The sequence below is a fragment of the Eufriesea mexicana genome, unplaced genomic scaffold (genome assembly GCF_001483705.2).
Source record: "Eufriesea mexicana isolate 0111107269 unplaced genomic scaffold, ASM148370v2 scaffold657, whole genome shotgun sequence".
Taxonomy (NCBI): domain Eukaryota; kingdom Metazoa; phylum Arthropoda; class Insecta; order Hymenoptera; family Apidae; genus Eufriesea; species Eufriesea mexicana.
Window position 1 is genome coordinate 534,439 of NW_016908821.1, and position 17,408 is coordinate 551,846.

General features: G+C 35.9%; 1 protein-coding gene across 8 annotated transcripts in view; it reads left to right on the forward strand.

The window, feature by feature from the left end:
- Positions 1-8,310: 8,310 nt before the first annotated feature.
- Positions 8,311-17,408, forward strand: part of Rab3-GEF (Rab3 GDP-GTP exchange factor) — a 32,795-nt gene continuing 23,697 nt past the window's right edge. For 6 of the 8 annotated variants that reach the window (XM_017898360.1, XM_017898361.1, XM_017898364.1 and 3 more), the window contains exons 1-10: positions 8,311-8,387; positions 11,497-11,719; positions 12,090-12,258; positions 12,612-12,777; positions 13,275-13,455; positions 14,150-14,307; positions 14,857-15,157; positions 15,854-16,183; positions 16,792-16,824; positions 17,182-17,294. In XM_017898360.1, coding sequence (XP_017753849.1) covers positions 11,624-11,719; positions 12,090-12,258; positions 12,612-12,777; positions 13,275-13,455; positions 14,150-14,307; positions 14,857-15,157; positions 15,854-16,183; positions 16,792-16,824; positions 17,182-17,294 — 1,547 coding nt within the window. In that variant the 5' untranslated portion in view covers positions 8,311-8,387; positions 11,497-11,623. The remainder of the gene's footprint in view (positions 8,388-11,496; positions 11,720-12,089; positions 12,259-12,611; positions 12,778-13,274; positions 13,456-14,149; positions 14,308-14,856; positions 15,158-15,853; positions 16,184-16,791; positions 16,825-17,181; positions 17,295-17,408) is intronic. The other 2 variants (XM_017898362.1, XM_017898363.1) reach the window with 2 other exon arrangements.

Genomic DNA, 17,408 nt, shown 5'->3' on the forward strand with positions numbered 1-17,408 from the left:
GAAATAAAGAACAGTTCAAAAACTAAAGTAGCAGCAGTAAGGTAAAAATCATATATGTTTGTAGAATTTAGTCCTGATGGTATTGTTCTTTGAAATGAAAGATTTTGTTACAGAGATTTCAATCTTTTGTCATTTGGTGGAGAAGCAAAGGAAGATGAAGAAGAATCTGTGATATTAAATAAAAAGTTTACTGGTAAAGGCAAATCAACTCTTGATCATTTAACTGATTAAAAATTAAGCTCACAACCAGCTGTTGAACCATCTGGACTTGCAAATAAATAAAGGAAGAAGGGCCGCAGTAGTGATTGGGAATGTGACGATCAAGTAAAAACTCAAGAAGAATTAGAAGTTGTAAAGAAAGAGAAAGAGTTAGTTTATTGTTTATATTATAACTATGTTATAGAAAGTAGGAATTTTTATTGACTGTCTCTTATATTTATATTTTCAGAGCAATGACGGAAGGTATAAGAAATAAATTAAACGTTACAAGAAAGAAACCGAAGAAAGTAGAATATTATAAAATAGATGATGTTAAAGATGGTAAGGATATAATGGAAAATGAATAGGGAATAAAAAACTCCTTATTAGGTTTAGCAGAAGAGAAAGCCGAGGAAATGCATGACAAGAGATATCAAGAATTATTAGGATAACTTATGCATTTGAATAGAATCTTTTATCATATGTTTATAAATATTGTACATATATACATGGTCATTGTAATGATAATTATTGCGTAATATGTATTACGAAACATTTTTTTCTCGCAACGGTCCGTGATACGGACATCTACTCAGATTCTAATGTCTATATGTCATTGTTTATTATGTCGTTAACAATTAACATGTATATGTAAAACTTTCAAAATGAATAAAAAGTGCTTTAACATCTAACCATCGCAGTTTCATTTTCTTTTTACCAAGAACAAAACCACACCTCTTCATCTGTGACTTCATGTTCAACGGGCTATTAAGAAAGTAAGAAAAGGGAAGAAAAATGTGTTATACTTATTTATGTTCATTAATTGTTTTGTTTCTCCCGCCCAACGGGTCACGTGGTTTTTCATTCGACAGTTTCGATCAGCGCCATCTATGATTTGGGATCAAAAATCAAGTAAGTGATAGGAATATAGAATAGGCAAGGAGGTCGACTAAGAGTTGGTCACGTGGTAGACGAGGTCAGAGTGGGGATAGTAAAGAACAGAATGGCTCCGACAGTGAAAAATTATTAATTATTCAATTTTCGTAAACAATTTGTGAACTTTTATAATTTCTTTGCAAAGCTGGAACTTCAGGCTACATTCTTATATAATTTTCGTAAAGAATTTAACTCTGAATTGTTAGTTATTAATTTTTGTTTTATGACGTCTATGATTTCGTAACGGCGTCCATCACGACCTTCCGTGAAAATATTTATTACTAAGCGAAACTAGAAGCAAAATGTGATCAGAAGTTATATGAGAAGATTCGCAAGGACATTGTCTTTCTAACGAGTGCATAATGTTTCATAAATTAATTCCTTTGAGGATAGTAATCAATGAAAAACCAATGGCGGCTTCGACAATAATTCAAACACTGCGTAGAATAATAATTAATAATAAATTAATTAGGGACAAATCTGTATCAAAAAATATATTGAAAAGTTCTTGAAGGATCTACCTTTACGATGCAATTATAAAAGTTCATAAATTAATTGCTGGAATTGAGTAATTAATTAATCTTTTAATAAAAATTCAAAAGGGAACAGTCAGCGCCACCTACAGTTGTGTACTGGAACTAATGGAGCAGTTCCAGATAAAAATCATAGGTGGTGCTGACTGTTTCTTTTTGAATTTTTATTAGAAGATTAATTAATTACTCAATTCCTGCGATTAATTTATGAACTTTTATAATTGCATCGTAAAGGTAGATCCTTCAAGAACTTTCCAATATATTTTTTGATACAGATTTGTCCCTAATTAATTTATTATTAATTATTATTCTACGCAGTGTTTGAATTATTGTCGAAGACGCCATTGGTTTTTCATTGATTACTATCCTCAACGGAATTAATTTATGAAACTTTATGCACTCGTTAGAAAGACAATGTCCTTGCGAATCTTCTCATATAACTTCTGATCTCATTTTGCTTTTAGTTTCGTTTAGTAATAAATATTTTCATGGAAGGTCATGATGGTCGCCGTTACGAAATCATAGACGCCATAAAACAAAAATTAATAACTAACAATTTAGAGTTAAATTCTTTACGAAAATTATATAAGAATGTAGCCTGAAGTTCCAGCTTTGCAATGAAATTATAAAAGTTCACAAATTGTTTACGGAAATTGAGTAATTAATAATTCTTCACTGCCGGAGCCATTCTATCCTTTACTATCCCCTCTCTGTCCTCTTATACCACGTGACCAACTATTCGACGACCTCCTTGCCTATTCTATATTCCTATCACTTTCTTGCTTTTTGAGCCCAAATCATAGATGGCGCTGATCGCAGGCGATAAAATTTTTATTCGAACTAGATACCACTTCTGGTTAGGCGCTAATAATACACATTAATAAATCAATTCGGCAGCAGAAAATTAATAAATTTCCAAGTTTTTGTAATTAATTCATGAACATTTATAGCTCCACAGCATAGATGGAATTATAGGCAATATTCTTATACAATGTTTAATTTAATAATTAGTTACTAGTAAATAAGATTGCTATAAAAGTGGTTTTTCTTGTATAATATTCTTATTAAGTAATAAATATATACTGGCCTAAAAGAGGGTAAAAAATAAAATTTTATTAAGAAATTTTATTTACAAGGTTTTCATAGGCGAAAAATAAATACAAAATAAAAAATAGATTGAAAAGAAAATATTAACTTTTGAACCGGAATCGAACTCTGGTCCTCCAGGATAGTAATTCTGGACTATCATCATTAACCTACAATCACAATTAATAAATATGGAAAATAAAGCTATAATTCTGGAAGTAATCAAACTTTAATCGTAAATATCTCAAAAGTCATTGAGTAGTTGCGGCTATAATGATACATTTTCTTAAACTGCATGACGATATCTACAAACCTGCGAAGTTTCAACTAAATCGGTGACCCGAAGGACTTGCACTGTCCTTGTTAGTCTGCTTTGATATCCCACACCCAGGAGTGTACCTCTCTGTCATGGGATCCTTGGTTTCCTTCGAAAAATTAAATTCAAAATTACATAGTTACAGAGATAAATTCAGAGTTTCAGTTTAATAGGGTTTCAGATTACTTGCAAGGAAATTAATGAAACAATGATAGTACATAAATTGATCGATAAGTTGTAAATTTTACGATGTACTATTGAAGTTTTGTAGTATAATTTTAATACTTTTTGACTCAAAGAATTTTTACTTTCTTTATAAAGTAAATGCACGATACATGTATATATTCTTTACTGACAATGAGTCTAATTGTACGAATTAGTAAGTATACTAGTAACGAATGCGTGCGCATGCGCATCAGCTTGATAGGGGTAGTAGAAAAGCCGCGGTTATGATCGGCGTGGATCAGTCTGTGCTCGGCAACGCTCGAATGACTGTAAATCATAAAAGAATATTTATATACTTTATGCATTTATACCCTACTCTGTAATAGCTCAAACATGGGATTTTTCTTCTGCGATCATAAATTTTTGAACAGATCCTTCATGTATTTTTACAAAATTAATTCATAGTAATAGTTATAGTATAACTGTAGTACAACTATACTAAACTAATTATAACTACCATTATTAATAGTTACAATATGAATTATTTATCATTGAAATAATTTCAACAAAAATCCAAGACTAATCATAAATTCGAATTTGCCTTAAATATCCATTACTCTATTTTCCACATTAAGATATGTCAAACGAAAAATCGAACGAAGCGTAGCACGTAATCTTCTTGACAGCAACTTTAACCAAATTTAATTAAAACATAATTGACCATCGTTTAGTCGAACGTAGATGGACTCGCGAATCTTTCAGACCTAGTACTTACGTTCCTGTTCTCCTTCCACCTCCACGTACCCGAACATCCAGCTAAGCCTGACAGCAGCGTTATTGATCCAGCTGGTAGCACAGCGCGTCTATGCAATGAGGCCATCCATTCCCTTGGATGGTGTATACGAGCTCGCTGGGCCAAGCGTTCGGGATAGTCGTTCAGAAGGTACTAACGTTGTATTACGCAGCCGGTGTCACTGCTTACGTAGACCTTAATCACGTTAGACTTACCCACGCCTTTTTGTAGTTTTTGCGTCCAGTGTTAGACACTCTATAAACGTCTTACACATGATTTTTCTTCCGGCAATTGAGAAGTTTCGTAAGACACAAATTTTTACATCATTTTTTCCGTTCATTTTTACTAAATGAATTTTAGGACAAATTTATTTTTGGAGATAATTTTAAGTATCGATGTGGAGGTTAACAGAGACATCAAAGTTGAGAGTAGATACAGATTGGTGTAAAACATATTTTAAATTATAGATGTATTTTTAGAGCTCAAGTATTCTCAGGTTCCAAGAAGGTATAAATATGAAAGTCTAAGGAGATATAAAAATATATTTGTAATTAAAAAAAATGATGAGTCAAATGTTGATGAAAATATGTACATCTACAAAAAAATAAAACTCATTATCATTAAAAATAACGATCACTTTTCTCATACTTCAACTTTATATTCTTTTTTACGTTACTTTCTCAGTCTCTCCTTGAAGGACCAGGAAAATTAACATTACTTCTCTACATTTGCGATTCAAAATCACAAAGTAGAATCGCTTCTTTTCCGACTATAATACCGCTGTAATGACATTTCCGGATACGTTCGAAATTTTCATCCAGCGATTCGTCTGTCCTTGATACGAGGCTTCGGTTGACTCTAGAAGATAGCAAGGGGTCTCGATGTTCCATTATATAGCGACAACAATCGAATTTCGAAACTATTAACGGCATTGAAACGCGTACGTGGAAGCGTCCGTCTGGCTGACGCATGCGCGTACGTGTACGATAAGTACATTACACAGGGTGATAAGCTGGTGTGCGTGTGTGCATAGTAAAAGTCGCGCGGAACAGTAGCGGCAATTAACCGGCCAGCTGGTGGCTAAAAAAAGCGTAATTTCAGTCACTTCGTGCAATGTAACCGATAATCATGAAAATTCGTATTCCATTTCAGTAGCATTGACCCTCTTTGGTTAGTTCAACGTGCTTTCCCCTTTGATCCTAACCAAATGTATTTCAGGTGTATATGATGTACTTTTTGTCACACTGTATTGGTGTGAGTTAAACATAGCGTATACTAAATATAGCAAGGTAAATATAGTAAATTTATACAATTATTATTATTTATTATTTATTTACTTTTTGCTATATTATTATTTTTATTATTCTTTTATTATACTATTATTGCGATTTAATTATTATTGCAGAGTAAATACTGGAGTATAGTACATGTATAGTGTTCTATAATGAAGTATATTCGGTGTATGAGTATATAATTATTACTGAACGAAATACTTAAATAAATATACGATTAAATTAAATTGTAGTATATTAGGGTATTGTAGTAGAATAAATATAATACATTAATGAGTTATATTACTATATTTATAGTGTATCTTACTTTTCTATTATACTAAATCGTTTTACGTTCTATTTACATTGTGCTATATTTTTTTTATGAGACTTAATTAATCCTAAAGAAGTGAAAAAATTAATTAATCAAGAAGTCACTGATTACGTGCAAACTAATAGAGTACGTCAAAGGAAAAGAAATGGTCATTGTTAAGTGTGATACTAATAAATTTGCATATTCTGGCGATTAAATTAATGGATAGAGTTCTGATGCACGTTGTCTTAGAAACTCGATACTGATCGATATCGTAATATTTTAATGAGTCAAGAAAATTCGAAAATTCACGTATCATCGTGTAGGTTGAGTCACTCAATTTTACCAAATTGTCAAAAATTTGTTGAAAACTATTTGCTACATGAAAAGATGATTCGAATAAAAATTACTTGGTACTTTCGTTATTTCCTTTTTTAATCAAGATATAATTCATAATAAAAAAATATGAGAACATTTTATTTTTTGTTGTTCCATGATACTATACATCGATATATACACATTCTATAACTTCCAATATTCTTTTCTTCTATCATAAATAATTTCTATTCAAAAATTCGAAAATTTCTTTTTAAAATAATTTTTCTCATTTTCAGTAGATTTGCAAAGGGTCGAAGACACGAAGGGAAGAAGATACAAGGGTGCAAAGAACGTAAAGTACGAAGGGAGGAAATGAAACAAAGGACAAGATGAAGAAGAGGAAGGGAAGGAAAGTGTCTGGTTTTATCGCATAAGGGTGTGGATCTACCTTTTTCTTTTTGTCTAGTTGCTACTTTCTTAGGATATCCTTTTTGCAAATTCCCCCTGCGTTATTTCAGAGTGGAATTGTCGAGAGAAAAGTTTGTCGATCCCTTCGGACCACGATTAAAGGCTAAATTTATGGCTAAACGCTCGGTTTTTCCTATTCTTGCAATCCTTGATAGACTGTACTCTATTTGCTTTAGCTTTTAGTACAGGTTTTGCACAATTCTTTTTAAACGAACGTAGACAAAAAGAGCTTATGGTTAGTACGAGTACGAATAATTGTTTTTTGGAATTATTTGCACAATTTCGTTAAAAAATACGTGAACGGGGGTTATAATTACTGATTGCGATAATTGCAATATTAATGAAAAATAATGATTATGATAATCGCGATATTAGTGAGAAATTTGTATTAAAATGTAGAGAGAATAAGAAATATGGGGAAATATGAAATTAATTAGTTCAAAAATTCTTTGATTCTTTTCCCTCTTCTATGTCAAGGTAATTCTCGGATTACGAGTGCTATCCTTGAACCGAATAATTAATTCAACCCCATCAGGATTAAACTGCATAAAGCAAACTTCTCGCTGTTGTTGCTTAAACATTTTAAATCGAGGCTTTCTGCAGTTTCAGGATCAAAGAATTCACCTACTTTTCCAGTTATCCAATTGTATGAGTAACAAATGGAAACGTGTGCTTCTCAGTTTCTTTGACACCATTACGATAAAAATGTTGATCATTGTCCTACAATGTCATAATTTTCTCCACTGAGAACGTATCTATATCATTCGTATTAAATAGATATTCAATCGGAATTATATAAAAATATATTGTTCGAGATAAATTTTATTCTTAGTTCTAATTTAAAAATAAGAAAATTTCCTTTGGAAATAATGTATCGGGCCCAATAAAAAATAGTAGGAAAATATAAAAATCTAATAATATTTTAGCAATACAAATAGTAGTATAATGTTGTAGTTGTACTATGCTTGCATTTAAAGAAATGTTCATCAAAGGCATTCTCTCTTTACAAGTATCTTAAGTGAGTTCTACCCACAGTTGCTACATGTTCAAGAAAACAAGTTCAACACTTGAAATCGCACAACTCCACATTTAACAGTAGTATTCCTCTTATAGTAACAAAAGCCAAGTTTTTCTTCCAATTAACTTACAGTACTGAAAGATACGACTAAAATAAATACTTCTAATATTCCTTAGAGAAAGATACTTAAACCTTTTAATCACGCAAGGTTACATTAATCCCAATATGTTACTAAGATGTCACTAGAAATATCTAAACTCCGAAATCTTATCAAAAATATAGCCACAAGTTACATTCTTCCATACTAAAATACACAAGCAAAACAAATGCTTCTACCCCTCTTCATACCCCAAAGAAGCGCATTTAACCCTTCCTCCATTGCGCAATATTACATTAATCCCAATTCGTTACCAAAATTTCCCAAAAAAGCAAGACCCACATCTAATCATGTCCCTTCGTGCCAAAATAAAAGACCAAAACGTTGCGAAATTTTTCGTTTCATAAGGAAGCATAACCCTCGAGAATCCAGCAGGAAGCCCCTCGTCGTAGCCAAAAAGAAGCTATATATTTCATATCCACCCTTCTCACCAATTTCACCCGTGCCTCCAACTTTCCACGAATTCCACTTGCAACCAACACCCACCCTAACTGTCCTCGCACCCCAGAGGAAAGCCCTTGCAACCCCTGACTCGAAGCCCTCCTGCTCCGCTTCTCTCGTGGACCCTTACACCCTATCGATCGAAAATTTCCAAAGGGCAATTAAAAAGGTGGAAAAACGTCGGTCCCGGGCAGACATCGGTTTCAGGGTAACGATGTCCCTTTTCCGGACGCAAGTGCCGCCCCTGGCCGCACGCCTGCCTAGTAGCTGCGCCGCGAACGATCGTCAGTGTGGTATCGCCAGTTGGGCGATACGGAGTGTGGCCCCGTGAACGAGCTGTCGATTTTCCACCGGGACCCTCGTTCTAACGACACGTAAGTTCACCAACGCGAGTTAAAACATTCCGAAACTTTCGCAGGTCGCAAATATATCTAGATAGTCTGGCCACGGGTAGCCTGTCCATCGACGAGATTTTGGAAAAATTTGAAAAAGGTGGTTCGGCGAGTATCAGTCGACTATGACGTCTATACGGATGTCCGAGGACATTGTAAAGCTTCGATTATGGATTGTGCTACGTGTATGCCTCGTGAGTCGATTTTGCGAGCTTTCAGGATGGGTGCTAGGGGTTGTTAGGTACCATGGGTTCGGTATCGTCAATCAGAAGTACTGTCAGTTGATGTAACTTGCTTTTCCCTGTTGCAATTGGAGTTGTGGTCCCGATGGGTGTTCAAACGTGGTTTGTATATTACGGTAGCATATTGAGGTACTGGGTTCTTGGGGTCTTGGCTGACTCTCGGGTGAAGCAATAGGGGCTAGAGAAATGGCACTCTCAGAAAGTGCTTTTCTCTCATGTGTTTTGCTAACGTTAGAGGAAGGTTTCGTAACTTGGTTTGGGCAAGTAAGGAATCATTTTATAGATATTGGCTAGGAAAAGTGGAAACGTGGGTTCGTCCATTGACGAAGTGAACTGACCTGTTTGCCTGGGACGATTTCCTTCGATTTTCTCCAGCTTTTCTTCCCACATATTCTTCAACGTTCCTTATCATATCATTTTAGACCTCTCTAATTCGTGCATAATGTCTCTTTTCATCTTAATTATTAGAAAGTATCATCTTCGAGAGATGATTCTGATTTTTTGGGAAATAAGTTACAACACTGTGAATTGCCAGTTTTTACTATCTCCAAAATCGTGTCTTTGAATTGTCTGCATAAGCTGAGAAAAGATAACAAGAAAATGAAGGAGAGTTTACCTAGAACGAGCGAGGAATTGGCTAATCGAATCATCGATTGCACCACGATCGATATGGAGGAATCTAACGCAATTACTGGCAATTGGTGAAATTTTAGCTGCACAATAACACCAACCATAGCTTGAATAGCCGTTTCTAAATTTTTGATTAAACATTCTTTATTCAGCATCACTCTGGTTAGTCTGACTTTTCGACTTTCTTTTTAATACGTGCATCGTAAATTTTTCAATATTTTCTCTTATTTTATCTTTTTCCAATTTTCTAAGTTCTTCTCTCTCCATTTTCTCATCTACAGGTCTTTCCACTAGTCGTGGTAGGTTTAGGGTCGAGGAAAAATTCAGTAGTAACTTTTCGATACTCGTTTACCACGTAGAATATCTTTTAACTCAAAATTGTTTAAATTTTCGACTGTGTGCGGGAAATGCACGCATCAAATCATCGTCTCGATATCTCGTTTTGCGATTTATCTTGCTCAAGGTAACCAAACGAACAGGAAACGAGGCGTTTTGCGGTGAAAGATGAGGTTCGTGAGCTTTTAAACCGCGAAATTAAATGGCAATGACAGATGAAAACGTCGGGAGAAGTTGTAAAAACATTTTGGTAACCACGAGTATTATTCCGCGCAAACGCGTGCGATTCTTTACGGGCGAATATATCGATTATGAATTGTCCTTTTTAAAGAGGAAATTTCCGTTTTCAACGGGCGAAAGTTACGCGTTATTTTCGTGCTTTAAATTCATCAAACATAAAACATGAATTTAAATACTTTGAAATTTCATCTCAAATCGCGATATAAGGAGAAATTTGACAAAGTATGTTAGTATTAAGTCGTGATGGACGAAAAACATTCAAATCCCTTTTTAAAGAGAAAATTCTTATTTCGAATATGCTAATGTTGCCAATTATTCTTTTTCTCTAAATTCCTTAAGACATAAATTAGGCTTTGTTTCGTATTTGAAATATAATTCCAGTATTTTCTATTGGAATTCTGTCTTGAATCATAGAAGAACATGTAAAGAGCGAATTCAAGAATCTTTTGTTCATTTTGAAAAGGAAATTCTCGTGTTTGAATCACATTTTTCTTCTCGCCTTAAAATTTGAATTTCGTGTTAAATTATAGAGGATCATGCAAGGAAAATTCCAAGAATTTTGTGAAAAAAAAAACCATTTCCTAGGTCATAATTGGGTCAAAAGGATTCACGAATATAAACATTTTTCGTGTCCTTTAAAGAGGAATTTCCCATTTTTTATTATTATTTCTTCCGTTTGAATTCATCGAGATGTAAACTACGCTTTAGCTCTCGTTCGAAGCACAAATTTAAATATTTCGATGTAAAATTTGGCCTCGCATCGCGAAAAAGTACGTGTAAGGGAAATTACGAGGAGAATTTTGGTGAAGTGTCTTACTAGATCGTAACTGGGTTAGGAAAAAAAATTCAGGGACACGGGAATCTCGTCAATGTTAATGTCAACTGGAAGTTTGCACCTTTTTAAGCTGAATCTTCATCTAAATATTGCTTCAGGAGAGCTGAGGTCAACTTAAACCTTGCACGATGCTCAAGCGTTTTTGTGATTCTTGTTAACCCAATATGGGTCACGAGGCTCAAGAAATCAATGAGTCTCGTGCTCCAAATATTGTTTCACGTACTATTAGATCGTACTACCAATTAACCTTCCACGATCGAATTCATTCTCTTCATCTCCGCCATCGATATCGAACGAGATATGTCATTCTCGTTAACTGTGCTCATTAACTCTAAATAGAGATCTTTTAAACGTGATATTATACGGTGAACTTAATAATTTAAATTTCTCTAAATCTCCATAGAAGTGTTTAAATAATATCTTATTAGATATTGAAATTACGCAGAAAATCTAGTGAAGGGAATTATTTAAAATAAATTATTTAAAATTATTCTACGGAGATTTTTAAATAATATATTATTCGATGCTTCAATAAATGTGCAACGTACAGAAGTAATACTTATTTCTGAAAATTATTAATTCTTAAAATAATTATTATTCTTAAAATGTCTTATTTCTGAAGATATTTCTGAAACGTCTTCAACTCGAAGACATGTCTTAAGGAATTTCTTAAGGACTTCTTTGAAAAGGAAATCGATTAAAGCGTAAGACGAGTAAGGGCAAGTCGGTGTAGAAGGACAAAGAGTTAATCAAATAGGTCTCGATTTCCGATGGAAATTTAATTTTAGTCATCGACTCGTGTTTCCAGATGTGAAAGACTAAGTGAAGAATGATACAGCCATGAACCGATCAGGAGGTGATCCTGACGAAAGACCGACGGCTCAGATGACCCGTACACATTGCACAGAGCGGTGACAGAGCTGTAAATTACAGCGATGGATATACAGAAGAAGTACCTGTGCCCCCGCTTGGTGGATTACCTCGCCATTGTGGGGGCCAGACTACCCTCAGTCTCTCGCCAACCTGTGCAGGTACGTTTCAACCCCTTGACGCCATAATCACCGGTCTGGCTCGTCATAGGTATCTCGCGACGAAGCAACGCTCATACTTAAATTACTAAAAATAATTACCGAAAGATCAAATAGTGGGACTCGAAAGAATTTTCGAAATTTAGTGAAACAACAGGATCGCACGATATTAGAAAAGAGATATTAGAACACGCGTTGCAGTATAATAAGGAGTTTGAATTATTAATAATTATTATTAATTATAATTAATAATTATAAATTAATGAATTTATTAAGGATGAAAATAAACGAAGAGTAAAGTAATAAAAAGGTTCTTAGAAATTAGCGTAAAATTCGAAATTTGTTAGCTTAATCGATGAATATTTGGACATAGGTGCCAGAATTACTGCGAAGATATCCGGTGGAAGATCACAAAGATTTTCCATTGCCGCTGGACATGGTTTACTTCTGCCAACCCGAAGGGTGCACCAGCGTGGGTCCGAAACGCACAGCCTTACGAGAGGCCACCTCCTTTACCTTCACCCTTACGGACAAAGACTCCGGTATTAAAATTTTCTGCTTTCTTTCTTCGGAATAGTCTCTTGGAAAATTAACTCGTGCCTTAAAAAGTGAAATTAGAAATAAAAATCACGAAGAATACTCGGATTAGAACCAGAATGCTCCACTGATACTCGTTTCTGTTTTAATATACGTACATTTGAACAAAAATTCTTCATGAAATGTACAGTGAAATTATCGAAATAATTTTTAAACTAATTTATCGTGATAATTTGTATGACTTGAAATAATTTTTCAGAAAACCGATTTAGATGTTGGTAGAAAACTTGAATATTAGATTGATGGATAATAATTGTGTTTAAGTGTGTTCTATGAAGTGTGTTTTGTTATGTTTCAGGGAAAACTCGTTATGGGATATGCGTGAATTTTTATCGACCAATAGAAAGGGTAGGAGTCGCGGTCGGGGGTGGAGTCTCGATGAAGAGGGACAAATACAATACCACGTTTCGAAGGGAGAGCTGGAGGAAGAGCATGGAAAAGAGCACAGATTCTGCCTTTTCTAGGTGAAATATAACACGTTATTTTATTACCAAAATATCTAATCCAACGAAAGATTCGGATTTTAGATCGTCGGATCTAGATTTTTCTTCTTCCCCCTTTGCGAAAGGCTGATATTAAAGGTTAAGCAAAGGGTGTAATGAATGATCACGTGATGGTATAATATTCGACGAAGTGGTAAATGTCAAGTGCATGCTTAAAGAGTTCCCATTAAAGCCCATGTTATTAAATTTAAAATCATTTTATTAAAACCTGGGCAAGTTCGAAATCGGAATTAAGATTCGAGTCTTAGACCCAGGGATTAAAACTTATGATCCTGGGATTAAAAGTTGAGACGTAGAGATCGGTTATACGTGAATTGTAACGGAGATATGTATCTGCATGGACGTTCAAGATACAATGGAAGTCTTGCGAAGGGGAATATTTTAAGAACACCTCGTTGCAAATTATTTTTAAATTCTTTCTGCAATTATGAGACTGTACCTCTAGCTGTTCTTTATAGCGACTATAGGAGCAGTGCAGTAGGCCCTAGCGACTCTGAGAAAGAATGTCCGAGCAGCAGGAGGGACTCTGACACTCCTCATATACCGAGTGCACCGAGATTAGGTATCACTGCACCGAGCGTGGACAGCGAAAGCGGAGGAAGCCATTCTCCGTCTCCACGTGCTTCACGTAGACGACAGGTAAATTACTATGAAATGCACGTTTTCTCATTTTTATCTTGGAATTGCCGTTATATTGATTTATCGAGTGCGAAATTGTCATCCGGTCGATTACGGAACAGTGGAATTGTTGCCATATCGATCTGCGTACGTGCCAGTTGCCGAATCGTGGAATTGCAACCGCGTCAGTTGCCAGATCGTGGAATTGCCATTAACTTGACCCACCTGTCAATCATGGAATTGTCATTTTACCGTTTGCCCGACCGTGGAATTGTCATTGTACCATTTGCCTGATTGTGGAATTGTCACTGGATCGGGTACTAAACTACGGATCCGAACTAATTGCGAATTCATGGTTCGACCAATCGATTAATTAGCCAATTATGGAATTAATGGCGCTGATCTCTCTAATAATTATAAGGTATTTGCATGACGATGCGTCTGTTTTAATATTCAATGAAAGTTCCTTTGGCATCATCGCACACGGTAGTTATTACGTTCCTAAGAAAGCAACGTTAAGTAATTCAAAGTTAAATATAAACTTCGAGTCGCCAACCCCCAGCTGAAACGGTACATCTGTTGTTTGAAAAGGATTCGATATCAACGTACATATATACTAGTCAATTCAAGCCCATTGTGTCAGTGGAGGCGTATTAAGTTGGACAAATGAACCGAATAAGTCAGCCGATACGATTATCCTTGTGTACGCTTCCAGAGGATACGAAATCACTCGCTGACGTCGTTATGCATCATCTCCCATCATCCGTTCTTCTCGATGTTCCGGGAATGCCTTTTCATCCTGAAGAAGATCATCGACGCGTGCAACGAGAGTTCCTCGCCGCAGAAAGTGGGCGCTTCTAGGCAGACCAACAGGTAACAATTGACTGCTTGCAAACCGTGAATTTGCAAATCTTTTCTTCGTCCACTTGGCTAATTGTCCCTTACGAATATTCGAACTTGCACTTTGCAATTCGTATGCACCTTTACATCTTCTTCCTCTTTCTAACATAGATTCTTTTAACTAAAGGATGTCTCAAAATTCACGCAAGATTTGAATTTTCCGACATTTTAGTGATAAAGCGTTACCAACGAAGAAAAAAGACAGCGCGATAGCTGAGAATTCAGGATTATTAAAAATGGAGCGTTACATGAAAGAACAACGCGTCTTCATTTACAATTTTTAATTAAAAGCCAGTTTGTTTTCGATCAAAATTACTTCTTGCGCGAATTCTGGGACACCCTGTATATTCCCTATTGTGTCACAACATACAGTGAATCAGTAAAAATAAAATTGCCGAAGTAAACGCTTAAAATCACAAAGCAGACATACTTTGCTTCTTCTCTTGCTCTTCATAAGCGAATGGTGTTACGTATCCCATGTGAATGTTTAAAGAAGAAAAATTGTTTATCAATCCGCAACAGAGACACGGTGTGGAGTGTTCTAACAGGACAAACACTGGAGGGAACCCCATCGATAGTGTTACACGATGTCCGAGAGATCGAGACGTGGATATTGCGACTGCTGAGCAGCCCCGTACCGGTCCCGACAAAGACACGCGTCGAGATCGAGATCGTGTCGCAAAGTATGCAGCCACCACTCTGTTTTGCACTCCCAGACCACACTAGATTTTCTCTCGTTGATTTCCCTCTGCATCTACCCCTGGAACTTCTTGGCGTTGAAATATGCTTGAAGGTCCTCACGTTGATTCTCTTGGAGCACAAGGTAATCTTCTATTTTCCAATCAGAAATATTAAATCAGCATTATTAAAATTCGTTTTAACAAATTCTGTAGATCAACAATGTCTCCCTAAAGAATATGCTCGATATCTCGAAAGACCGTCCAGTTCAGCCATTCTCAGCCTATGCTACGCGCACCGTACCATTTGTGATACCGTTATGTGCCTGATAAGTTGGCAGTTGGAAGAAACGCAGGTCTAATTGACCACAGTGTATGGTATTTTACGAAGAAAATGAATGGAACACTTTGCCATCAAAATATGGGTACATAGCCATAAAAAACTGATGTAGATCTGGTCTAGGTCAGTGTTAATTAACTTAGAACAAAATGTATAGCAAGTCGTAATTTCTTCTACTGCCATGCCAAAGTATGTCTCCAAGCAATATACATGTTGAGATTATCAAAGTCAGGTAGACCTAACAGAGTATTCCTCTTGCTCCTGAATTGTCCTCATTGCGAACTTATCAGACTCGTATGTACAGTACGTTGAAGATTTCCAGCTGGTACGCGAACTGGACCAGATCGTATCAAATTGGAAAATCATGCGTCTAAAAAGTGATACGAGAAAAGGCTGAGACCAGCTGAGTTAGATCTTTAGACCTAATGCTATCAAAGAATCATTTCGTCATTACTATGATACAAATGGAATTAATGGACGTACGAATTATATCTGCTTTCAGATCGTGTTACAATCCCGCGACTACAATGCCCTATCGATGTCCGTAATGGCGTTCGTTACGATGATTTATCCTCTGGAGTATATGTTCCCCGCGATACCATTGTTACCCACGTGCATGAGCTGCGCGGAACAGTTGTTGCTTGCACCTACACCATTTGTTATCGGAATACCCGCTACTTTTTTATTGTACAAAACGAACTTTAAAATGCCCGATGACATTTGGCTAGTGGATCTAGACAGCAATAAAATAAACGCACCTACTGGTCTGGGTGATCAATTGCCCCCATTGCCCGAACCAGAAGGCACCGTACTAAAGAACCACTTGAAACAGGTAAATAAAAAGGTCATTAATCACGACGAAGATTAACTCTTTCGCAGACGGGCGAAGAAAAAATTGGAAAAAATTAGCAAACCGAGAGTTAAAGCTGGAACTATCGAATCGGTTAAAGTAACCTTTGGATATCTTAGCTTTGTATTCGCTGGAAACGCATACGAAAATTAGCTAGTATAATAGTGTTTCATAAAAAATTAAAAATCTTGGAAACTTCATGAAAGTTGAGAAATAGATCTTACTTGGATTGGTACTTACTAAAAAGTAGACCTTTAACGATAAAGTTAAAGCAGTAGTGGTAAATATTTGAACAGTATCTAAAGTAGTACGTAGCACTTTCCTCGTGAGACTTCCCCTTTTGCGTACAGCGTAACTCGTAAATTTTCATGTTTCTCGAGATAACAGAGATGCCTTGTAAATATGGGAGGAATAAATTTGCGTAAATTGCGATTATGATTTTGGAAACGACGTAACGTTAAATTAGAGACTGCGAAGGAGTTAATATCTGACAATCACAAAGAGAGACAGAATATATCTCTAAAATAGACACACGATCGCCGATGTCGACCACGTTTTTTTAATCGTTCCTCGTTTAATCGGTTCCGCAGGCAATGCAACTGATGGACCAAACCGGCTCTGGTGTAAATATTTCATTTATCCACTCTTTGCATGGAGCATAAATATTCTAGCTGACTTATTCCTTGTGTTGTAGTTAGCGGCATGGACTAATTTTTGCCTATTCGACAAGTAGATTTTCTTTATTTTCATCATTCTATAGAGGATACAGAGCACGATCTGCTTCCATCCTAAGGGAGAGACCGGAAGCTTAGAGAGTACGATGTAGGAAGAGTAGCATAGACCTAGAATAGACGGAGTAGACGTAGCTGCTTGACCGATATGTCCAGACGAATCTCATGCGCGAGCTCTTTGCCATACAGGAACATATCTAGCAATTCTATTTTCGTTCTGAACTGCTCTTACTGGGCTTCTTTTTCCAGGCAATGGCTAGTATGTCAATTTCGCAACCCATTTCGCAAGAAACTTCTCCGAGGACATCTCTGCAGGCTCCTAGCAGAAGAGACAGCATAACGTCGCATTTATCCACGTTGAGGTAGGTAATCTAGAAAAGATAAAGATGTATGATGAGTTATCTCTGTGTCTGAGCTAGAAAGGCTTCGTGGTATTCATGATACGAGGGTAGTCTGACAGATCTTAACTAACGGAA